The 25560-nt window shown below is 39.0% G+C and overlaps 2 protein-coding genes and 1 pseudogene across 4 annotated transcripts; 2 read left to right on the top strand and 1 right to left on the bottom strand.

Annotated features, from left to right (window-relative positions):
- Positions 1–42: 42 nt before the first annotated feature.
- Positions 43–6334, bottom strand: LOC121984971 (mediator of RNA polymerase II transcription subunit 31-like). Of its 3 annotated transcripts, none has more exons than XM_042538174.1 (8): positions 6082–6334; positions 5566–5882; positions 5369–5466; positions 4689–4785; positions 4456–4534; positions 2306–2634; positions 721–777; positions 43–326 (listed from the first exon to the last, which is right to left on the bottom strand). In XM_042538174.1, exons 2-7 carry the CDS (start codon positions 5613–5615, stop codon positions 765–767), a joined length of 666 nt encoding a protein of 221 aa, XP_042394108.1. In that variant the 5' UTR covers positions 5616–5882; positions 6082–6334; the 3' UTR covers positions 43–326; positions 721–764. The 3 variants fall into 3 exon arrangements, with proteins under 3 accessions (XP_042394108.1, XP_042394107.1, XP_042394106.1); XM_042538173.1 differs by having other exon boundaries at positions 43–313; positions 6082–6333; XM_042538172.1 differs by having other exon boundaries at positions 43–313; positions 6086–6333.
- A 9741-nt stretch (positions 6335–16075) lies between these two features.
- LOC121987620 lies at positions 16076–16723 on the top strand (annotated as a pseudogene).
- Positions 16724–18995: 2272 nt separating this feature from the next.
- On the top strand, positions 18996–19773 carry LOC121987619 (heavy metal-associated isoprenylated plant protein 45-like). Its single transcript, XM_042541369.1, has 3 exons — positions 18996–19175; positions 19242–19317; positions 19413–19773. The coding sequence occupies exons 1-3, from the start codon at positions 19122–19124 to the stop codon at positions 19736–19738; spliced, it is 456 nt and encodes a 151-aa protein (XP_042397303.1). The 5' UTR covers positions 18996–19121; the 3' UTR covers positions 19739–19773.
- Positions 19774–25560: the final 5787 nt, after the last annotated feature.

Genomic DNA, 25560 nt, shown 5'->3' with positions numbered 1-25560 from the left:
ATAATTATATCATAATATATAAAATGACATAATTAAACACTCTAATAATAAAAGTTAGCAGGCTTGAAATCTAAGATAATATCTGTTAACAGGCTTGAAATTAGCAGTAAATATGTTTCAACTATTTCAGAAGAAAAGATGCAACGACAAGTTGACTTGAGTAATTTTGGCCCTTTAAATAGCAAGTATATTTGGCATGTTTGGATACCAAGCAGGCATGTTTTTTCAGCAAGTTGCCGAAATGGAGATGCCGATATCAAGATCATTGTTCATCCCAAATCCAAAAAGTTGTCGATTAGATGATGCACAGAGCCTGCAAACTCATTCTAGTTATGCCAAATAACATCTGTAGAACATATGCAAACCAAAACCAAACTATAATTTTCAACCAGTTGATGGCAAATGCCCTCCCAATCATTACTCATTTGTGATGAGCTTGGGTAGATTAATAACATGAAAATTTTATTTGGATATATAGCTAAGACGGAGGCTCCACAAGAATTATGTTGCATATATAATACATAGAATATGAGTTTAATGTTCTCTTTAATTTTCCATCTTAATCCATATAATGAAAGAAATTTTGGTTATGCAGTTGACTTAATGTAAGGCATGTAGTCCCATTGCAATATATATTTGATATTTTAGAAAGTCTCTTTTAGTATGTGCATGAAAAAAAAATAGCTGAATTCTGAAAACAATGCATTAAACAGATAATACCATGTCATATGGGTCATTCTTCTTCTGTAAGTAGTTTAGCCCCTTCAATCTTCTTTCCTGCAATTTGAAAGAATCTGTGACTACTTGTGCCACAACCATTTTTATGGATGTAGATATTCTCATATGCTTGGTATGGTAAGCAATAACATCTCAAATTGCAGGTCGGAGGATGTTTATGCATGCATCCGCAAGTTGTGCACTACCAGGTAATTCATATATTTTAGTTGCAACTTGCAAGGGCTTTCAGAATCTCACTACCAAGCAGAAGATGCAAATATCTTAACCAACTAGTTGTATAAGATCTACTTATCATGAGACATAAAGTAGTAGTGAAAAATGGATGTTTGTCTATCTTACAAATTAACAGCACCACAGACAAGTTGAATCTTCTAATTGGAACAGCATGATAACTCTACCATGCCAATATGACTCTAGACCATAGCACCAGCCGAAGAATCTTGGTAAGGATCAACCAATAGGAAAATTAATGTAGCGTCTGTTGGAGCAATTGCCCCTACTAGGTTCCACGAGTAATGTAAGCATTTATTTTAAATTGCTAAATTTGCCCCATTTATCATAACTAAACCATCTATGTTATTTCCTATGTGTTTATTGATACATGAGAATCAACGCTGAGGCTTGAACAAATAACATGGGTATGAACAATGACTTTTCTCACAAAGGAATTAACACTTACAAAGTAATTGAGAAGAAAAAAAATCATATCATTATCTATTGGAATGTGCCAAATAAGTAGTTGCACTAATTGCCATTACAAATAATGTCACAAGAGATTTTTACTGAATAAAGATTGATGACTAGATTGCAGTACTGAACAAGAAATTCTTAGATAAATAATGCTTTAATAAATCATGTAGAAGGGTGCATGTGTTTGAGTGTAATGATAATCGGTATTAATTCATCGAAAATCAATTGAATTAATGTTATTTTTTCTCTTCAATATTATGAATACTAGATCAAACTGCTAGTCAGTTCAACTAATTTGAAGAGTTACTCGATATTTGACCGTTACATACTAAAATATCAAATTGGTTACAAATAGTTATTTCTTATAACTTTTCTAGTATGTGTCGCTTTGCAATAGATCAAAATAAATTACTATCTCATCTTCACATTACAATTCACCAAAGTGGCCAAACCAATTCAATTACCAAAACAGTTCAAGAGCCATTCTAGTTTCAATAATAATTCTTTATCAACTGTCAAGTTGCTCTCATGTGACCTTGTGGTCATGGATTCGAGTCGTGGAAATAGTCTTTTGCAATGCATGATAAAGTGCACACAATAGACCCAATATGGTCTGACCGTTCTTCAGGACCCACATTAGCAGGAGTTTCGTGTTGACGGTTCCATTTTTATCATTAACATCTTAGTATTTTTTTTATTTATGACAGTTTTAAACACCATGGGCCCGTTACTTAATGTACCTCAAAATAATTGTAATAAACAATTGAAAACATAAACTTGATGGTGAGAAGTGAGAACACGGAATAAAGAAATATACAATGGAACTGGCAGAATAGATAATATAATTAAAAGGAAATGCAGGGAGTAGGAAATATACTTTCTCTTCCGACGATCTCCCATTGCGTTTCTCATGTCACTCTTTGAAATAGCAGAGGCAGCAGACCCAGGTTGTCCCACAAACTGCATGGGAGAGTGTACAGGGCCAGAACTCATAGGTGGCATTGACGCAAGCAATGGAGCAGAAATCGGAGTTAAACTTGGAGCTGCATTTGGAACTGGGGCTGAAGTTGGAACTGGTGCTGCAGTTGGAAGAGGAGCTGGTGCTGGACCAGCAGGAGGTTCAGGAAGAGGACGGGGTAGAATGTGCTTCAATCGGTTGTTCCTGTAATTTTTCCAGAAGTAGTACTGTTGCCGATGAGCCAATTCCTACATGAGATATTGCAGAAAATGGTTGGTGTTACACCAAAACTTCTTCGAATACGTGAATAGCATCTTTCTTATTAATTTAAAATATAGTGAAAATGGTAGCTGGTTATATCAGAGTTAGAACGACATATAAAATCCACCATATACATAGACAACATGCTAAAAATATAAACCACAATACAGCTATACAAATATTGTACTGTGATTTTTTTTCGAAGCAAAACTAGGTATAATTGTAGATGTTAGAGCATGTTTATTTCACTTATCATACTTGAAAATTTTACTGGTATATGAAAAATTATTACTCTTATCTTCAGGGATATTATAGTGCACATGATATAATTAGGGTCGTTTATGTCTAACTGAGGATCACATCACTAATGACTTCAAGACTAGCAGGGTGTGTTGAGGTCATATTCGCTAATACCTAACTTGAGACTATATGACCTTGGAAATGTGTGGGTCTATAATGGTTAAATATTACCTAGCTAGAAAATTCATGACTGACAGCACTGAGGATCTGTGACAGTAAAGCTTGTTGGCTTTGGAGAATGACCATAGAGTTTGAATTTTATGTTGAGGCAGTTTTTAAGTAGTTTTGGGTGTTCCAGCACCTGTATATATTGAGCATGTCTTGATATGTGCAAGGTATAAAGATTAGATGATGGAAAATTTTATACAAAAATAGAGATATATAGACTTGGGAGATGATACATTGCACTCATCTTTTTTCTTTTATTATCGTTATCATTATTCTTTGTTCGCTAACAAAAGGCCCTTCTATGAGTGATATTGACAATCTTTAGCTTATTCTCATTCTTGGCTAATATCCCTAGACTATCCTAAAGTGGGTTGTCATGTGAACTATTGATCTATTGCTATTGTTGCTATGAGACATCACTATTATTCAAATTGGAGTTTTGAACCACGCTTTTAGCTTTCAGTATTTTGTAATTCACTTTGTACTTCATATAATGAGGTTTCATTTAGGGCTTGAATATACTTTTACAATTTTGCATATTGTATTGTTGTTGTTACTGTGCATGTGCAATAATAATCTCTATTTACTGACAACACTATATGAAGACGTATTGCGAGTATTATCTAGAGTCACCACTACATAGTCCAATAACTGGAATAAGGCCGTAAAAATTGAAATGCGCACAATTAAGATGAGCTCACCTGGAGCATGAGACAGTTATTAAGGAAAGTATGTATTCTGATTGTTTATGGAACAATTGCATAGAATCCTGTTTGATTTTCATCTAGTAGAAAAGGTAAAGGAATATTGTCATGTTTAGAACATATAGTACAATAGAAACACAACTATTTTTACCACCAGGAGTTTGGATCTGAGCAACTGAAGTAGCTAGAAGTAGCCTAAACCCTAAACCCTAAACCCTAACTTTCACAACTAGAGAGATAACCATCTTTGCATTGCTAGAAGTAGCCTATTTACTTGCAAGGCACATTGGTTCCAACTAGAAACCATCAGACTAAAGATCCATTAATTCTATGCATTGCTCATCTTCCCGTTCAATCATTAGAGTTTTGAAAAGCAGAATAGTCTTAAAATATATATCATCACAGATAACCTACACGAAAGAAGTTAACTTGAAGTCACTAATCAGATGCATTCCCAATCAATTAAATGAATACAGTAGAAACTAAAGATACAAACAAGAACTTTAACTATTCATGCACACCACCATCTACTACAAAAGATTAATATTAAAATGTAGACTCCTCATTAACCATATCAGGAGGGAAAAGGAGAAGAAATATTTATCTATATCATGGTTAGGATCTAGGTGGAATCACCTTGCTTCCAGGATGTGCCATTGCATTGCGAAAATTAGCATTTTGGAGAAGCTCAAGAAAGAATAGGCAATGGGGATACCTGTCACCAAGCAATAAACTTAAAATGTCAACCAGTTATAGCATGCATAGCAACAAAACTTGTTTCATGTAGTTAACTTTCAATGTGATATCAGTTTATGTGCAGAAGAAAGATTTATAGCCTAGATATATCATGACTTTTAAACTTAACTCACATTATGAACTTTATGTACTCAGGCCTTTGCCAATACTGAAGATACTTCAAGTAACCAATGAATGCCTCATCCTCGAAATAGCGATTCTGAGCAAGATCTAAAGAAAAAACATTCATCAGAGTAATCCAAAAGACTAGCAATATGTTCCAAGATTCAATATTCAGCTTCATACACAATTTTTAAGAGAAAAACAATTATGAAGTAATCAAGAGAAAATTTAACCAAAAAAAAAAATACAATGAAAGGATTGAACCTAATATGTTTCAGAATCCAATATTCAACTTTGCACACAATTTTCAGGAGACAATTACAAAGTTATCAAGAAAAAATTCAACAAAAATTACAATGAAAGGACTGAACCTAATATGAATAATTTTCGTTGATATTCAAAGGTATTTTTCTCCTAATTGAATGCACTGAGAGCTTCAAGAAGAATATTGAAGAAAAAATGCAGATGACCAAATATTTGAATACTTATGAGATAGAAACAACTGTAGCATTTTTTTTTTCCATTCGATCAAGAATGAAGGAAAGATAACCACTTCACAAAATCCACATGAAAGTCTAGTCAATATTGAAGTATAACTTCATACAGAAAATTTGTGGACTATACAGAAGTTTTGTGGACTCCAAAACAATGAAACAAAGAATTTATAGTTCTCAGTCAAGCAGTAACTCACAGTGGATATAAGTTGGATTGGCAAGGCATTGAACAAACTCCAACTCAAGAAGAAATCGCTGCCGACCATCATCAGGATCCTTGTAAGGATTCTTAAGTCTGTAGAAAAATATTGTTTAGCACACGTGCACGCACCAAAAAAAAAAAAAATAGAAATCAAAACCCTGAATCACAGAAAACTGGGAAGAAAACACTTGCAGAGAATAGGAATCAGTAGGTTGATCAACATCATCTTTGCTGGAAGTCATTGCTTTTGAGCCCAGATAAGAAGCCTATAGCTGGAAGAATTAGGAATCTAGGAAGCAGTCTTGTTGTCTAAAATGGATTGTTACCAGGCCAAGCTCGTTACAAACCCATCTCTGCTCCTTTGCACTTTGGTGGTCTGACCTAACAGAAGGATAATACTAAAGGATTTCAAAGATATCGGCTTGGGGATACCAAGCACTTCGCACAAAATTGCAGGAAGATATAACACAAACAAGCACAAGTATTGCTCCACCACGTAGAGTTGATTTCTGCAATAAGCATCCCATAATGAATGAAGAGGCAGTAAAAGCAAAAGCAAAAGCAAGGCAATTTACATAAAATCGCATAAACATATAACAGTAGCAAAAGCAAGAACAGGCTATCCTGAAAATACTAATAGCATGAGTTGAGTTCAGAACGTAAGATCCCAACTCGAAACCAACTGGAGGGAGAATAAGGGTCCCCTACTCGCCTGTAATGCGCCGCCGCGTCGTTTCCGAAGAGGAGGAGAGAGTCACCAGCGACCCTGCGGCTGTAAGAAATAGCAGATGTGGACGCAGGCAGTTCTTCGATTCGCTTTGCGGAGAAGAAATCAGGCAGTAAGACTACTATGCCGTCGCCGGTGCCGGAGTCCGGGGGAGAGGAGAAGAGGTGGGCAGCGTCTCGCAAGGGAGAGGTGACTGGCGCGGCTACACGACGGGAGGGGGGAGGCGCTGAAGAAACCTAGCCTTTACTTTTGAAAATTTTCATTTCGCCCATAAAATTTTACTTTCTATTTAAAACACCCTTATATTTCAAAATTATCAAACTAAAACTTATAACATCACTTCAACTACGTGCGAGCCACAAGTGCGCTATATCTATATAACAACTGTCTGGATTAACTTAGTCATCCACACGGTGCAAAATATATATATATATATATATAAAATTGATATTCGGCGGGACTTAAGATGTGCGACTGTGCGCGACGTCGACGCGGCATGTCCTCTGGACCGATCAGGACATATCCTGATCGGTCTGGGAGACTTCTGATCGGTCTGTGGACCGATCAGGACATATCCTGATCGGTCTCTGGACCGATCAGTGATATCCTGCGAGACTTGATCGATTCCCTGATCGGTCCAGAGACCGATCAGGAGGTTTCCTGATCGGACTGGTGACCGATCAGGAAGGCATGTCCGCAGCGATCCGCACGGCTTTGTCCACAGCATATCACTTCTCTCTCTCTATATATATATATTATCAGTAATATCTATATAACTTAATCTAGTCAACATGGTGCAAAATATATATATATATATATATATATATATATATATATATATATATATATATATATATATATATATATATATATATATATATATATATATATATATATATATCAACTGTATATATATTAAAGTATATACATACATATGATATATATAAGAGAGATTTGTTATAATAGATTTTAGAGTTAATGTATGGTGAATGTGATTTCTTTTTAAAAAAATATTTCATTTATTCTCTCTCCTCTTCTGTCTTATTTTTAAAACATCATCGAGCGAAATTTTCCAATTTCTAAATTTCCATCGCCGATCTCTTTCTCTCGCTCCTTCCTTCTCCGTCATTGCCGTCTTTCGTCACAGCTGATTGAAGCTCCTGAAACTGCGCGTCAAACACAAAGGCGACCCGGGTGTAAAAGCTCCCCTTTCTCTATTCTCAATCGTAAGTCTTTCCCCTCCACTGTCTATTTTTCAACTCTGTACACTTTCTTTTTTTACACCATATATATATCCTACCAAGCGCAAGCTCTAACTGCTATACTACCAGTTTTTTGCTTATATAACTTGCTTATATAATTTTTTGTATTATTAGAAGAATATATTTCACTTTGTAACAGCTACTTGGTAAGCCATTTCATTTTTTAAAATATTGTAGCAGCTACTTAAAATGATAGCCACTACAATGCTGTAGCAGCTAAGCAGCTAACTTGACGACTAACTGCTACAACGGTGTAGCAGCTAACCGTCGAGGTAGCTGCTACAGCATTGTAGCAATTACTTGGAATGCTAGCTACTGCAACGTTGTAGCAGCTACTTGGAATGATAGCTGCTATAGCAGCTAACTCGATGGTTAGCTACACGTTGTAGCAGCAACTTCGATAATTAACTGCTATACCTTGTAGCAGCTACAATGTTGTAACAGCTAAATCGTTTCATTTTAAGTTATAATTTCCTCTCCTCTATTCCTATTATATACCATTTATATGTGAATATCCTTATTCAACGTCTCGGACGTTAAACTGTTAATTAATTTCACAGCTAGCTGCTACAATACTGTAGCAACTACTCGGAATGATAGTTGCTATAACTCTGTAGTAGTTAACTCGATGGTTAGTTGCTACAATATTGTAGCAGCTACTTGGTAAGTCTTTCCCTTCCACTATTTGTTTTTCATCTCTGTATATTTTTTTTTCACCATATATATATATCCTACCAAGCACAAACCCTAGCTGCTATGCTATAAGTTTTTTGCTTATATAATTTATAGGTAACTTGCTTATATAGTTTTTTGTATTATCAGAAGAAAATATTTCACTTTGTAGCAGCTACTTGGTAAGTCATTTCATTTTTCAAAACATTGTAGCAGCTACTTGGAATGATAGCTGTTACAACGCTGTAGCAGCTAACTCGACGGTTAGCTGCTATAACGGTGTAGCAGCTAACCGTCGAGATAACTACTACAGCATTGTAGCAATTACTTGGAATGTTAGCTACTACAACGTTGTAGTAGCTACTTGGAACGATAGTTGCTACAATGATGTAGCAGCTAACTCGATGGTTAGCTATACGTTGTAGCAGCTACTTCGATAGTTAACTGCTATACCTTATAGCAGCTAACTGTTCATGTAGATACTACTGTTAGGACCTTAACATCCGCTAGAGGGGGATGAATAGCGTCTCACCCAAAATGTCACTTCCTACACTTGTTAGTACACAACGGAAAACAAAATACAAACTAACAAAAAGAAAGCAAACCCTATAAACAATAAGGAAGGAAAAATAAACCAAAACAAACCATAACACGAGGCGTTTACGTGGTTCGGAGATTAGGGCTCCTACTCCACGGTTGTTTGTAAGGTGGACGATCCCGATCTGTCGGTGGATGACTCCTTGGAAACCTCCGGCTAGCTCAAAGCTCCTTCTCGGTGGAGAAACCTCACCACAACCTTGATCCAAACACTCTTAGATCACAAGAAGAGCTTGAAGCTTTGGAAGATTACTAATAGGGGTTAACCACCTCTATTTCGTCAACCTTAACCAAGATTCTCATGCTTGGTTATATAGGTCACGAGTTGGAAAACCCCCGCCTACCAGTCGACTGCCAAAATCATCAGTCGGCTGCCCTTTGTGGAGATTCGACCATTACAACCCAACTGCTCGATACCAGTCGACTGATACTTCCATCAGTCGACTGGTTCATACTAACCGAATGAACAGAAGCATTCTATTCGCTCCCAGTCGACTGCTCGATCGACCGCACTAGTCGACTGATGAAAACACTAGTCGACTGCTACAGTACTGCTACAGTAAAACCCTAATCCTAGGATTTAACCCCCGAGTACATTCACTCAGCACTCGTCCTCGCCCAACCAACCTAGACCTAGCTTTATAGCCTCCTCCATCAGCCTTACACCCCTTGGATGCCTCCCTATCCTTCATGTCTTGCCTTTTGGAGCTTCCATCGGCCTTATCATTGTTGTCGAATTTTCCTTTGCCAAGAGGTCGTACCTCCGGGACTTCATCCATTGCCAAGTCACACTTGGACTTACGTTGCCAAGACTATATGCTTGGACTTACACCGCCAAGACTCATCCTTGGACTTTCCTCCTTTGCCAAGATCACCCTTGGACTTTCCTTATTGTACCTGTATCTTGAATACTCATAATGCATATCAAATACAACAATAAACCTAACTTAAACCTTTGCCCAAACATCAAAACCTAGGGTACCCAGATTGCTCCAACAATCTCCCTTTTTTTGATGTTTGGTAACCCGTTTAAGTTAGGGAAACAATATAGCAATACATATGCAAATAAATATGCAAATCAACTCATGTATAAATAATATAACCTAAATCCCTATGCTCCCCCTTTACCTAAGCTCCTCCTTGAGCTAGGATTTCTTACAAAGATAACCTTCTCACCCTTTGCTAATAAATGAGAATCGCTCCCCCTTCACCTAAGCTCCCCTTGAGCTAGGATTTCTTGCAAAGATGTGTAGGTTTCCCACTTAAATCTAAACTTCTCCCCCTTTGTCATACATCGAAAAGAGCTCCAACAATATCCCAATTATTGGACTCTTTAACCTCTAATGACCATAAACATCATATATTAATCCCCCATAAGATTACATACATGTTCACCACTCTTTTGGTCATTTTCTAATGCTGAAAAAAATATTTTCAGACCATATCAGTCAACTGCCATAAGTCTCAGTCGACTACCATCGTCAAAATGAGCTTACAGAGACATTATGTGCTCAAAATTACTGTTACCAGTCGACTGGTACAGTTATTAGTCGACTGGTACTCTATGTTGGCAAAAATCAACCTTTCTGACCTACTTTCAGAAATGCGCCAAAAATTCCACAAACCTCCAAAAAATCCTAAATTTTATAAAGAGGTCTATTTTATCCGTATCTACTTGGAAAAATATATATAAAAATATATTTATCACATATCCCAAGATTTACATAAAATTCAAAACTAGCTAAATAGTTCAATTGAATCTTGACCTAAAGTCCTAGTTTTGGCTTTCTCTTTATGTATCTCCTATAGTAAACCATAATGCATCTCTAGCATCAATTTATATGTCATATATACAATAAAAACTAATTTTCATACAATATGACCCTAATGTCATATTTTCATGCACGAAACTTAACCCAATTGTGCCAACCAACTATAATAGATACTCAAATCCATCTCTAATCCCATTGGCACATATTGATGACCCATTTTGAGTCCCAAGCATGGTCTGCTTGAGATTCATTTACCATATATCCCAAAGACTCTTTGAGCTCCCCCTAGAGCTCTTAGTCTTAGCCACCTCTCTAGGTGACTCATCCACTATGGCTAGGCCACTTCGGTGCACCTCGGGTGACACTTGGCCTACAAAACTCACCTTCTTAACCTTAGACACCTTGTCTTTGGTTAATTTCTTCTTGTCTTTAACCTTGGACACCTCATTCTTGCCATAATTATATGTCACCCTAGTATATTCCTTTTTATTGGCCTTGAATGACTTTCCCTTGTCCTTGGTCACTCCTTCCTTATCAATGTCATGTGTCACCTTAGCACTTGACCTCCTTTTGGTCTTGGAGGGACCCAATTTGATATTTTTGGATCTTTAACCACCCAAATACATGTCAAGTCCTTAAGGTCCAACAATGAACCTCTCTAGGACTTTCTCCATTTCCTCAAGTTTTGCCTTCAAGGCTTGATTTTCCAATTCTAGGGTTCTAACCTTAAAATCAACATGTCCATCATGGGCATTCCTAAACCTACCATTTCTAGGCATGTGTCTCCCCTTCTTGGGATTAATGCCTATGTTTTCAACTACCTTCTTCTCCTTAGGCAAGATAGGTTGTTTTCTTTTAGGTCTATCATTTGAAAATAATTTCCTAGGGTTATCACCTAGATTAACCCTATTCCTATCATTATATCTAAATCCATGATTATGCTTGGGTAAATAATAAAAATTATTTCTAGAATGCATGAAAGAATTTAAATTTGAACTTGAATTCAAATTAGGGTTTACCTCCCTTACCCTTGAAACCCTTTTCTTTTCCCACTTCTTCAAGTGCGCCAATTTCTTGAGCTCTCCTCTCCTTAAGCACTTTGTGTGGTAGTGTCCCCACTCACCACACGTGAAACACCTAATGTGCTTCTTCTCCTTCCTACAACTCACATTAGTTAAATCAACCTTGTTGAGTTTAGGCTTTACCTCCCTTACCTTTTGGAGCATTAGACACCTACTTTTGTAGTGCCCCATCTAACCACACTCAAAGCATTTGATGTGGTCCTTTGTACTCTTCTAGGTAATTGAGGTGGAGGGTTTAGCTTCCAAGATCTCCTCTTCCTTGGATTACTCTTCTTCCTCTTCACTTGAAGATGTGGACGGTTCTACTTCTTCCTCCCTTGATGATGTGGATGATACCTCCTCATCTTCCTTCTCCTCCTCGGATGTTGAACTCATGTCAACATCCGATTGGTTCTTCTCTTCTTGGACCAATGAGCACTTCTCCTTGGGCTTCTTCTCTTCTTGGATTTATGTAGGACTCTCATGAAGCGCAATTACTTTTTTCCAAAGGTCACTTGCGTTCTCGTATTCACCTACATTTAATATCTCATTAGGAGGTAATAAATTAATTAAAATTCTAGTTATCTCCTTGTCCGTCTCCGATTGCTCTCTTTGCTCCTCGGTCCAATATCGAGGTCGGAGACACTTTCCCTTCTTGTCCGTTGGAGCTTTAAACAGTTCCTCCAACGCAATCCATTGGTTTCAATTCATTCGGAACCACATCTCTATGCGCTTCCTCCAATAGTCGAAGTCCTCGCGCTCGTATGGAGGTGGGATTCGGATGTCCCATCTGAGAGGTCCCTTCGACTCCATCTTCTTCCTCTAGCCGCTCCCTTACGATTAGTCCAACAAAAGCTCACTTAGCTCTGATACCACTTGTTAGGACCTTGACGTCCACTAGAGGGGGGTGAATAGTGTCTCACCCAAAATGGCACTTCCTACACTTGTTAATACGCAGTGAAAAACAAAATACAAACTAACAAGAAGAAAGCTAAACCCTATAAACAATAAGGAAGGAAAATAAACCAAAACAAACTGTAACACAAGGCGTTTACATGGTTCGGAGATTAGGGCTCTTACTTCATGACTGCCCGTAAGGTGGACGACCCCGATCCGTCGATGGATGACTCCCCGGAAACCTCCGACTAGCTCAAACTGGTTCGGAGATTAGGGTTCCTACTCCACGGCTGTCCGTAAGGTGGACAATCCCAATCCGTCGGTGGATGACTCCCCAGAAAACTCCGACTAGCTCAAATCTCCTTCTCGATGGAGAAACCTCATCACAACCTTGATACAAACACTCTTAGATCACAAGAAGAGCTTGAAGCTTTGGAAGACTACTAATAGAGGTTAACCACCTCTATTTTGTCAACCTTAACCAAGCTTCCCATGCTTGGTTATATAGGCCATGAGTTGGAAAACCCCGCCTACCAATCGACTGCCAAAATCATCAGTCGATTGCCCTTTGTGGAGATTCGACCGTTACAACCCAACGACTCGATACCAGTTGACAGATACTTCCATCAGTCGACTGGTTCATACTAACCGAATAAACAGAAGTATTCTATTCACTTCCAGTCGACTGCTCAGTCGATCGCACCAGTCGACTGATGAAAACACCAGTCGACTGCTACAATACTGCTATAGTACTACTGCAGTAAAACCTTAATCCTAAGATTTAACCCCCGAGTACATTCACTCAACACTCGTCCTCACCCGACCAACCTAGACCTAGCCTTCTAGCCTCTTCCATCAGCCTTGCGTCCCTCGGATGCCTCCCCATCCTTCACGTTTTGCCTTCTGGAGCTTCCATCGGCCTTGTCTTTATTGTCGGGCTTTCCTTTGCCAAGAGGTCGCGCCTCTGGGACTTCATCCATTGTCAAGTCACACTTGGACTTACGTTGCCAAGACTACATGCTTGGACTTACACTGCCAAGACTCATCCTTGGACTTTCCTCTTTTGCCAAGATCACCCTTGGACTTTCCTTGTTGTACCTGTATCCTGCACACTCACAATGCATATCAAATACAACAATAAACCTAACTTAAACATTTGCCCAAACATCAAAACCTAGGGTACCCAGATTACTCCAACAAACGTGTAGCAGCTAACTATCTAAGTAGTTTCTATAACGTTGTAGCAGCTCTTACGTAAGTCATTTTATTTTAAATTTTAATTTCCTCTCCTCTATTCATATTATATACCGTTTATCTATGAATATCTTTATAGGGCGTCTCGATAGTTAGCTACACGTTGTAACAGCTACTTCGACATTTAACTGCTACACCTTGTAGCAGCTAACTATCCATGTAACTACTACAACGTGTAGCAGCTAACTGTCTAAGTAGCTGCTACAACGTTGTAATAGCTCTTACGTAAGTCGTTTCATTTTAAATTGTAATTTCCTCTCCTCTATTCATATTATATATTGTTTATCTATGAATATCTTTATAGGATGTCTTGGGTGGTAAACTTATAGCAGCATTCGATGTCCAAGTGGCTGCAGGTGTTTGTAGTAGGCGTCGGTCTTGCACATCGTAAGATAAATCCTTCCTTCCTTCTATGACCACCATTTCAAGTTAGATGTTACAAGTTGTAGCAGCTATATGGACAGTTAGCTGCGAAGTAGCTGCTGCAACGTTTAGCAGTAAAGCAAAGGCGCTGCATTAGCAAAAATAATTTCAAATAATTTTTTACCAAGTTAATATTCATCAACTTAAATATTTTTAGGGGTAATATCTGCTAAAAAATGTAGTTGCTACAAAAACGACTTACCAAATAGCTGCTACATATTGTAACAACTACATGGACAGTTAGTTGCTACAAGGTGTAGCAGTTAATTGTCGAAGCAGCTGCTACAACGTGTAGTAGCTACCTTTCCAGGTGGCTACAGCCTGCAGGCGTTTGTAGCAGGCATCGTCCTTGCACGTTATAATATTAATCCTTCTAATATATGTTCGAATCACGGTGGGGAGTAACAAATTAAAACGAAACGAATTACCATTGGGTATGAAATGGAAGGAATTAAAGATGTCGTCCTTATGATTGAGAATGGAGAGAGGTGATAAGCACAACAACAGCTGTCAGACATGGCGTTGCCGGTGTAGGAAGAGACGAGAGCGAGAGAGAGAGTGTGATAAGATAGAGAGCAGCGAGCCAAGTAGCTTGCAGCGCCTTTGTTTTACTTTCCCGATAGGAGAGCGAGATCTGACAAACGACGGAGAAGGAAGGAGAGAGAGAGAGAGCGGCGAGGGAAATTTAGAAATTGGGAAATTTTGCTCCTTGATGTTTTGAAAAGAAGGCCGAAGGGGAGAGAGAATAAATGAAATATTTTTTTGCAAAGAAATCTAGCGGGCAACGCCACGTCTGCGTGTCGCTCACGGTCGCACACAAAGCGCGCGTGTATATATATATATATATATATATATACACACACACATGCGATTTAATTTTTTTTAATTAATATTTTCTTAAAGAGAAATATTATACCGTGAGGTTCGAAAATTTTTAATCTTAAATATTATAAACCAAGAGGAAAGCTTGAACTAAAATCTTATTGAATCAATTTATTATAACATCTAAAATTTTTAATTTTAAATACTATAATTCAAAAGGGAAGCATGAACCTTAAAGAGAAAATCTTATTAACTTAAACTCATTATAACTCAGCTTTTAAATCCTAAAATTTTAAACTATAAATACATATAACATATCCAAAAATATAAATAAAAAACAAAAAAATATTATGATTGAATCTAGGGCGCCTGGATTGAATCCAAGCGCCCATGGTCCGCAGGGTCGCACGACATATATATATATATATATATATAATTAAAAGAATTCCTATATCTCCATAATGGTATGACATTTTTCACTTTAAATTTAAACCCTAATGGTTTTATTTTTTTAGCTATACCCAAAAGGTTTCGTACCATTAAAGATATCTTGATTCATTTTAAATCTATAATTTTTTTCATGTCTTTTTTAACATGAGACTTTGATTGTATTTCCCACCATCTTCCTCTCAAAAGAAGAACCATTATTATTCTCATGGTTCGGATTTTCCTATAAGCATCTAGTTACTCTTGAACTGCTTCGGACCTCCCTGTAAATATTCGATCACTCTTGATTGTTCTGGATTTCTCCACAAACACCAGGTCACTCTTGATATGCTCTAGGTCTCTTCATAAATATCCGATCACTCTTGATTTATTCCGGACTTACTCATAAGTATACGATCATTCTTGACTTTTCTGAGTTTCCCCGTAAGCATCCCAATTACTCTTGTATATAATGGATTATCAAACAAATATTGTAGACCTCTCTAAATATGTATAAGAAAAACAATAACAGATGTCGAGATTAACTAACTGATAAGTCTCCAAGCAAATTAGTAGACAAAAGGCACAAGTCTGATGGTGCTTGAAAAAGATTGACACACAAAATCATGCTTCTAAGAATATGTCATCCGCTTTAATTTGTCACTTCATAAATCTTCTCTGCATTAGGTGTTCAATCTTGGCTCTCATCCTCCTCTCCCCCCGCGAGCTGGCCATGGGCAGAGCCTTGAGCTTCTTCTTCTCCGTCATGAGCTTCCATTTCGGCGGCCATCGACGTCGCAGCAGCTTCCACAGCGAGCACGCGAGCTTAGTCGCTAGGAAGATGACCAAGGGACCAAAGCCTCTTTCTCTGCAGGTTAATTTCCTCTTGAATTCTTCCATTACTTTTTCCCCCTTGTTTCTTCTTCCTCCTAAAGCTGTTGCTGTTCTCTGCTCGATTGCAGACGGTGGAGCTCAAGGTGCGGATGTGCTGCGCCGGCTGCGAGAGGGTCGTGAAGCGAGCTCTGCTTAAACTTCCAGGTACGCGGTCGGATCGGAGTTGGAGAGGTGTGAGGAAAAGGGAGAAGAGCATTTCAGCGTGCTAGCTGTTTTTGGAACAGGGGTGGACTCGGTGGAGGTGGAGCTGGGGCTGGAGAAGGTGACGGTGAGGGGGTACGTGGACCGGGGCAAGGTGCTGAAGAAGGTCCGGCGAAGTGGGAAGATGGCGGAGTTCTGGCCGAACCCTGACCAGCCGCTCTACTTCACGACGGCGAAGAATTACTTCTACGATGAGGAGGCGTTCCGCGAGAGCTACAACTACTTGAGGCACGGCTACAACGGGCCGGACAACCATGGCCATGCTCCGGCGCCCACCGGGGAGACGACCGTGTCAGTAACATGTTCAACGACGACAATGTCAATGCGTGCAGCGTCATGTAGTTAAACGAAGCTGTGTATAAAGCAAAAATGCTAGCTCTGTTTTGGTTTTGGGACAAAATTTGTTCTTCAATAAATCTAAACGGAAAATAAGCCCTTCTTTTAAAATTTATCAAAATAATATTTTACTTATAATTTGATTCAAAATTGCTTTTATACTCTACTTGAATTAAGTTGATAAAAAAGCTACCATCTTAAAGTAACTTTAGCTAAAGTTGCATTAAAGTTGATCAAAATCGCATGTAACTGTGATCAAAATTGGTTTTCAAATGAAGTATTAAAAAGTATTTTAAATATTAAACTATGAGTAAAGTGTTGATTTAATCTATTTTAAAAGAATGATATATTTTTTATTTTCTATCATAAATTTACGGGTGTCAATTATTATCTAATATATACATGTATGACACTATATATATATATATATATATATATATATATATATATATATATAGATTCTTTAAAGAGACTAATGGGATCATCAATTTTTTTTTTTAAGATTTCATTAGTCTACTCGAATGGGTCTAGTGACTAGCACATGAGGTGTTGTCATAATGAAGTCTGAGGTTCGAATCTCGACAAAGCTGAGGTAAATACCTCCCTTATGTGCTAGTCACTATTCCAAAAGCTAGTAGCCGCTCGTGATTTACCTCCTCTGTGTTGACCTTCGGACGGGTTGGCGGGAGTGCTGAGGGCGAGCGTATTCGCCTTTTTGTCACAATTTAAAAGATTTCATTAAGTCCCAAGACGTAGCGTAGACAGTGGACGCATGACATCTCTGACGTAATGATTAGGGGTCGATTTTCAGGAACTGATGATCTAGGATTTATTTTACCATACGCCTATGGCCTGTGTACCTGCATGTACCTCCCTCTATATCCGTGGAGCCTGCACTAGGGGGCCGCTAAGGTAGCGGATCTATCTTTTTAAAAAGATTTCATTAAGTCCCTGGGGCCATGGTGCCGTGGTAGGGCATTCAGGTTGTCACTCAAGCACTCGCGGTTCAAACCGTAGCTACAACGTATTTGCAGGAATTTTTCCTCCAAATGAGGGGTGTAACTAAATGATGCTGGACTTCTGGACTACTCGCTGCGTGTGCATTTCGATTTACCCTGATGACCGATGGGAAAACTTCCGTGGGGCTGGACCAATCACCCCAGAGATAGTCAGTGATGCTAACTGTGATTATCATTTTTTTAAAAAAAGATTTCATTAAGCTCCCGGGATAAGGTTAAGTTGGATAGTACAGTGTAGAGTTGCTACAATAGGACAAGGGTTCAAATCTCGGCAAAGCCGAGAAAAAACCCTCTTCTGCACTAACCAACTACAGCTTTCCGATTTACCTCCTCATAGATGGTCGTGGGGTCGACCGTATAGGGCCGCTGGGTGGCGGATTCCACCTTTTGCTACAATTAAAAAGATTTCATTAAGTTCCGGGACTATGGTATCGTGATAGGATATTCAGATTGCTACCAAGACATTCGTGGTTCGATCCCCAGTTATGGGAGCTTCTGAGTTCGCCACCGCACGCGTTTTCCGATTTACCCTGGTGCCCGATGAGAAACTTCCGTAGGGTCGGACCGGTTACTCTAAAGCTAACTAGATTTATCATTTTTTAAAAAGATTTAATTAAAAAATTTCATTATCCCCGGAGATTATATATGATACAATGATATATAGGACATTCAGATTGTCACTCAGGCACATGCAGTAATAAAGTGCATAACTAAAGGATGCCCATGCTAATACCCTTATGATTTTATTAGTCCTTAGGACTATAATAAAATATCTAAATTTTCACTTAGGCACCATAATAATAAGTGCACAACTAAAGGATGCTCATATCACTACCCTTATGATTTATCGCGAACCAAAGGAAAGAAAAGGAAATAATACACTTTTAAGTTTTTTAGAGAGAAGAAAAGTATGATATTTTCAATGAAAAGATAAATAATTTTTTATTTGGAAATATTTCTCTAAAAATAATTTTTCTATACTATATTTTAATTTTTATTTCTTCAATTTGATAAATTTCAATATAATCTTAGATCTCATCCAAGGATTTTTTTTTTAAAAAACAAATATATACTTATGTTTTTTTTCTATAAATATCAATTTGCATGTCAGTTCTCAACTCATGCACCAAATAGCCCTAAAGAATATGTCTGGGGAATTTTGCCTTTACAGTGAGCATATGCTTATTAGTTGACTCCACCACCCTTTATAATTTGCATCACCCATTGCTTAGCTTAAATTACATCTCTCTTATCTCAAATTAAAATAAAACCAACACTACTCTCTATCCCTGCATCTGCTTATAAATACAAGACCTCCTCCTCCTATACGCTTGCCTCTCATCGATCGATTATCTTATCATCGATTTATAACTAACTAAGCGATCATGTTCATCAATTTCCTACAAAAAAAGTCGTCGTCGGTATCGAACGCTATGTCGGTAAGTATCATCGACTATATATCATTCATAATAGCTTCATGTGTAATTAACATCCTCTTAATTAAGATTGTAGAGCTCATGGTTCATATGGACTGCGATGGTTGCCAACGTAGAGTTCATCGAGCCATTCGCAAGCTCAACGGTAACAAATTAAACTTTAATTACTCTATGCGAGTCTAGCTTGCTAGATTAGATATTAATGCATGTTAATTAATTAATTATTACATTAATTTGTAGGGGTGCACAGTGTGGACATTGACATGGATAAGCAAAAGGTGACGGTGACGGGGTACGTGGAGGAGAAGAAGGTGATCAAGGCAGTGCGGCGGACGGGGAGGAAGGCGGAGTTCTGGCCGTACCCGTACGATTCTGAGTATTATCCGTTCGCGCTGCAGTACTTGGAGGATGATTTCACCTTGATGGGCAACCACAATTACTATCGCCACGGCCACACTTCCGCTGTGCACGGCTACTTTCCCGACCCGGCTCACTCCGTGCTTGTCGATGACCATGCCCTCGCCCTTTTCAACGACGAGAATGTCCATGCGTGTGTCGTCATGTAAATGATAAAATCAGTGATGGTGCATGTATGATGGAAAATAATTAATTAACATTATTCCTCATATATGAAATAATTAATAGTTTTACAATGATGATCCAGTCCGAGATCGAGTAATCACGATCTAGTACTTTCGGCCGGTTGGATACCGGTCGAATCGACTGTCTTTAAGTCGGGGGTCTGTCGTCGTCGCTGCTGCGATCGTTGCTGCTCCTTCATCACTCGCTAGCTGCAATTTGCGAGCGCATATGCTGCTGCGCATGAACTTAACCTCCTTCGTCCGTTGGCTTTGCATGCAAGTGCATGCAGCTAGCCGATGCCTTGCGTGGCAGGATGCAGGCCGTGGCTTGGAGAGCTACTTGGGGGAGGCACACACAAGTAGCTGCATGCCACTTACTGCATGCATGCAGACGGATAATTAGGATGGTGGAGAATGAAACAGCAACACGCTCGATCCAATGATCTAGTTTTCTGCGGTTCAGTGCTGAACTCGGGAGAATCTCATGCGCGCCCTTTCAGGCCTCGAGTCGCAGAAATGAATAATGAATAATATTATTCGCATGCATGGTGCTGCTGCATGCCGCCGATCATGGATTGGACGCCTACTTGTAGAAAGATTGTGGCATTGGATTTTGTGAGGCCAAAGGGGGGAGGGAATATATATCTGATGGATAAGTTAGCAGTTTGGGTTAGTTGATCAAGATGCTCATCGTGAAGTAGTACGTAGGACAAATGGAATGACATGTTTAATTAGGCACTACTATAAAATGCGCCTAAGATTCCTTTGTAAGTAACACTTCACTAAGTATTATCAAATTTTAAAAAAAAACATACAACATTTTCAGATAAATATTGCATTATAACTAAAACGTAACACATTTTTTTTAAGAAGTGCTGCACTTGTTATTAGAAAAAGCAATACTTCTTAAAAGTGGTGTAATATAAATATATATGTTATAATTAAAATCCTAAGTTTGGTTTCTCCCCTCTCTGGATTTCTTTCCATTTTCTTGATTCCTCTTTCTCTTTCCATGATTCATCACCGTTGCTTCCCTCTCAAATCGACCTCTTGTCGCCGGCCTAGTGAGAACCACCGCCGTCCTATCTCTTCCACTTTACTCCAAACCCTAGCCTCCCAATCCATCGGAGCTGACCACTCTCTCTTGCGGATATGCTGCCCCTCTTGTCCGAGCGTCTCTACCATCGCAACCACTGTTGGTTGGTCATAGGAATATCGTATCGGTTTCCTTGTACAAAAATTTTGTACAAGTCCTGAACCTTTCCTAACAACCTATTATGTTCTTTAGAACTTAAATTCGGAATCACAAACGAAACTTAACATTATTGATTCTAAATTTAACTTATCTGTTCTTAGAGGTTTAGACTTGGATCGCAAACGATACTTAACATTCACTACAACAAAAACTGTTGTAGAGTCAAAAAACCGTTGTAACTGAGGGTGTTGTAGAATGTATTGCCCTACGACAACGGTTTTGAATCTGTTCTCTTTGTAGACATTTGACAACGGTTTTTATCCGTTGTTGTTTATATGCCCAAAATTTGGCTACGAAGGATACGACAACGTTTTAAAACCGTTGTGGTAGATAATTTCAACAATAGAAATAAACCGTTGTTGTAGACATTTTTTACAACAGATATAAACTGTTGTGGTAGATAATATTTGACACGTTTTATTTTTTTTACAACAGTTTTAATATATTTTACAACGGATAAAACCGTTGTCTTTTATCACTTTTTATAAAAAAATTTCGTTGTGGTTTACCTAGTTTTTACAACATTTTTAACTGTTGTCTTTAATGTTCATTAATACCAAACAACCAATCTTATTTTACTAAGCAAACCACCAATACAAAACTAAATATTTACTACATTAAATCCAAAATAAATATCCATATATAATTCATCTTGTAGCCACATATACAAAAATATACAAAATGAGTTGTTATTCATCAAAATACACATGTTTTCCATTACTCTCCATATACATTAAATCACATGTTTTCCATTTGCTGTTCTCCATATGGCTTTTAATTTACAAATTAGCAAGGCAAGCTACATCCTAATAAAGCTCACTTCTTGCATCAAAAAAACTCAAGCCTCACGAATTGCCCGACCTGCAAGAGAAAATTTAACAAAACTTATCAAATTCTAGAATTCCAAAATAAGAATGTAATTAACCAATCTGTAGTGCATAGAAGGCAAAAACAAACTAAATGAAGGAAACAAAAAGAGGTGTTTATTAGAGAATACCAGTACATGGAATCTACTAGGAGCAGTGATACTAGCTTAGCATAGTTTATTAAATAATTAGCACTGCATGCAGCTAACATTATTTAAGTGAACTATCATCCAAGATCAATAGAATCCATGCAAAGCGCATTACATCCATTAACATCTTGAAATAAAATATTCATGCAATTTTCTGTGCCATTTTCCAGACTGCATTACCTTTGAGACCTGGTAGGCACAATATGCTTTTCCATTTTGCAAGTAACAAGTTTCCAGGAGCTGCAAATTGATCTGCAATAAATAGACCCATCACAAAAGCATAAGTGAAATAATTGAAGGAGGATGTTTGTGAGTGCATATATAGGAGAGGAAGGGGGGGGGGGGGGGGGGGGGGTTTCAGCTTGACCATGGATTTACAGTGACAACTCATAAATGGATGGATTTGTTCAACTCTTAACCATGGTTAAAGAGTGCTGCTGTCAGATGGAGCAAAGTGGCTTGAGTTAGAGCTCATGGAGGTGGTGAGAGAACACTTGGCTCAAAGGGCGGGCATGCCTCCCAATACAACTTGGACTCCACCGCGCACACTGTGTCAGTTTAGATGCTCTGAAGAGGCGGAACCTTTCTCATGCCATTGTACTCATTTAACTCCATCTGAGGAAAAGACAAATTAAAGAAAAATCCTATTTTTATAATTGAGATCATTTTGAAAGTTAAAAAAAAACCGAGGTTGATCAGTGGATGCAAACAAGTTAATCAGCTTGGAGATCCAAAGAGCAAGTCATTAAAGACATTCTCCAGGAAGGCAAATTTGAACTGTTTCAAAGCAGCATCGCAATAACTCAAGGAAAATAAATAAATAAAGAGAACGCAAAAACATGTTTAGCAAGTCACAAGCTTAAAGACTGATTCTTTTGTTCCCAAGATTGTGCATACCAAAGTTGTTGTGAACCGGACCAACCAACCAATTCAACAACCCGAAAACAGCAGCTTGAACTCACTGAACGAGTCGGGAGCATCTTACCTTTCCTATCTACCTTTTTTTCCTCTCATCCCAAACTTGTTTCTTTGTTTGCTTGGATAAGTAGGTTGCCCAATTGTAGGACTAGGAGTGTACCATGCCTTTCAATATCCTCCTATCTAACCTCACTCATATTTTCCTTTTCTTTTCCTTGCAAGATATCATATGAGAAAAAAAACAAATGTGCAGTAATGCAAGAGTCAAATCTGAATGGCTCAACTTCTAACCAAAATGAAGGGCTCTCACAGTTGCATGAGAAACCATGAAGCATCTACGAAACTTTTTTATATTTTCTTGCAGTCAGAACAATTCTAGGAGAGTTGTCACAAATCGGCAGAAAATGCAATTGCCCATGACATATTCAGTCAGATGAAAGATTCACCTAAATCTGTGACTTCGGCAATCCATCAATGGGCAGGTGATGCGCCAGAATCTCGTCCGACCAACACTTACCTGATAGTCCAAAGAAGAGGGCAACATCACCATCTTTGCCCAAAATGAAGGGCTCTCACAGTTGCATGAGAAACCATGAAGCATCTACGAAACTTTTTTATATTTTCCTGCAGTCAGAACAATTCTAGGAGAGTTGTCACAAATCGGCAGAAAATGCAATTGCCCATAACATATTCAGTCAGATGAAAGATTCACCTAAATCTGTGACTTCGGCAATCCATCAATGGGCAGGTGATGCGCCAGAATCTCGTCCGACCAACACTTACCTGATAGTCCAAAGAAGAGGGCAACATCACCATCTTTGCCCATATTGTTGCTAGAGTGCAGGGAGAGAATGCTTCTATTAGGCATTAGATAGTGCATCACACCGAACAAACCCTTCTTCATCTCCCCGGCATACTGTGTGCCAAGGATGACCATTTCTTTCCTATCAAGATTAAGATCAATGCTAGTGGAGGTAGTCATGTAGTGTGTGTATCGATTACATGGAAACTGGCTAGCATTGTAAATTGTGAAGTCCAGAGTACTGAAATCCTCCAGTTCTTCAGGCGTAGGATGGATGCACCTGCGATCCTTCCAATTATTTCATGCAAAAGAGAGTTTTTCTTCTTCTAGTTTACATGTTTTCCCTTGGCATTAAGGAGACAAAGAGGAGCTAGTTAGCTCACTAACACTAATATATGCATATGTATGATCCAGCCTGCTACTAACACAACTATGATTCACTACTAGAGATCAACAGAACCAACACAAAGATGACTTATCTGGATAACTGTCGAACTGTAGAATTGAAGAGCATCTTTACATTCTTATTAGTAGTATTTTTCACTTACATGTTGTGCATGAACAGGGAATGATAGGCCCTTGCAAAGACAATTTGAACTTTGATTCGATGCTCGGGATCCCAGTTGAGGAATTGGTCATTCACAAATACCTTGTATCATTCAGATGACATATTAGGATCTATGAGGAATTACATCAAACACTTGATGTGCATGTGTACCTTATCCAAAGAGTTGAGGTAATCGACAAGCCTCTCCCTGTTCACCAGGAAGGTGTGCTCATCCATCTCTATGTTCGGTGAGCCTTTGCGTGAATAGTGCACATACATTTTGAGAAGGAACCATCAATGGAAGGATCATGAATTAGTTGTGTGGACTTACTTTCCCCACCAAAGCTCATTGGCAGTGGTTTCATCCTTGACGACGCGCTTGTCCCTCGGCGAACGACCAGTCTTCGTGTCGGACAAGGTAGCCAAGGCTCCAGTCGATGTTATGAATGATCCATGTTCATGTCTTATGGCTTGCTCATAGAGTTCTACAAGGAATTCGTGATTCTTTCAATGAGAATGAAATGTGATGATTTGAGTGATGAAGAGGAGATGAGAGCAGATACCAGGCGGGGAGAGGTTGTAGAGGACATGGGTAAACTTGAGGGCGCTGTCGCTGACGCTGATGGCCAGCGTCAAGTAGTGGTGGTGCTCGGCGGCGACCTTGGTCACCTCCGCCTTCCTGGCCGGATCACCCCTCACCACCTTCGGCCCTGTCTCCCTCGTCAGCGACGCCAATGAATCACCGCGCACAGCACGATTTCATTACAAGAAACGCGGGAGAAAGATTGGATTCCACCTTCTTGTTCTCAAGAAGATGGAGATTAAGGATTGGAGCTGGAGCTTCTGGCGCTCCTTCTCTGAGATGGTGGTGAAGGCAGCGTTGGCCTGCTGTGCGCCATCCTTGATGGGGGTGGTCGGCGCCGACCTCTTCTTCTGCAGGGAGTGCAGTCGTCGAGGGTCTTCGCCTTCACCGCCGGTGCGCTGTCGTCGTGGCAGATCCCGTTCTCCGATTTCTCCCTCCCGTGCGTCTGGATCTTCGGCAACCCATTGGAGAACGCCGCCGCTCACCAGGAAACAAGAAGGAGCACAACGTCGTATGAGGAGAGGGAAAGATAAATGGCGGCTTAGGTTTGGGAGCGTGAAAACATGGCGCCGAAAAGAAAACAGCGAGGGAAAGGAAAACAGCGAAGGGGGGAAATGACCAAATTCAATTACAACGGTTTTTTCAAAACTGTTGTCGTAGCCGCTAAAAACGCGGATAAAGACAACG

The sequence above is a fragment of the Zingiber officinale genome, chromosome 5B (assembly GCF_018446385.1).
Source record: "Zingiber officinale cultivar Zhangliang chromosome 5B, Zo_v1.1, whole genome shotgun sequence".
NCBI lineage: Eukaryota > Viridiplantae > Streptophyta > Magnoliopsida > Zingiberales > Zingiberaceae > Zingiber > Zingiber officinale.
This window is presented reverse-complemented; position numbering and strand designations above follow the sequence as displayed.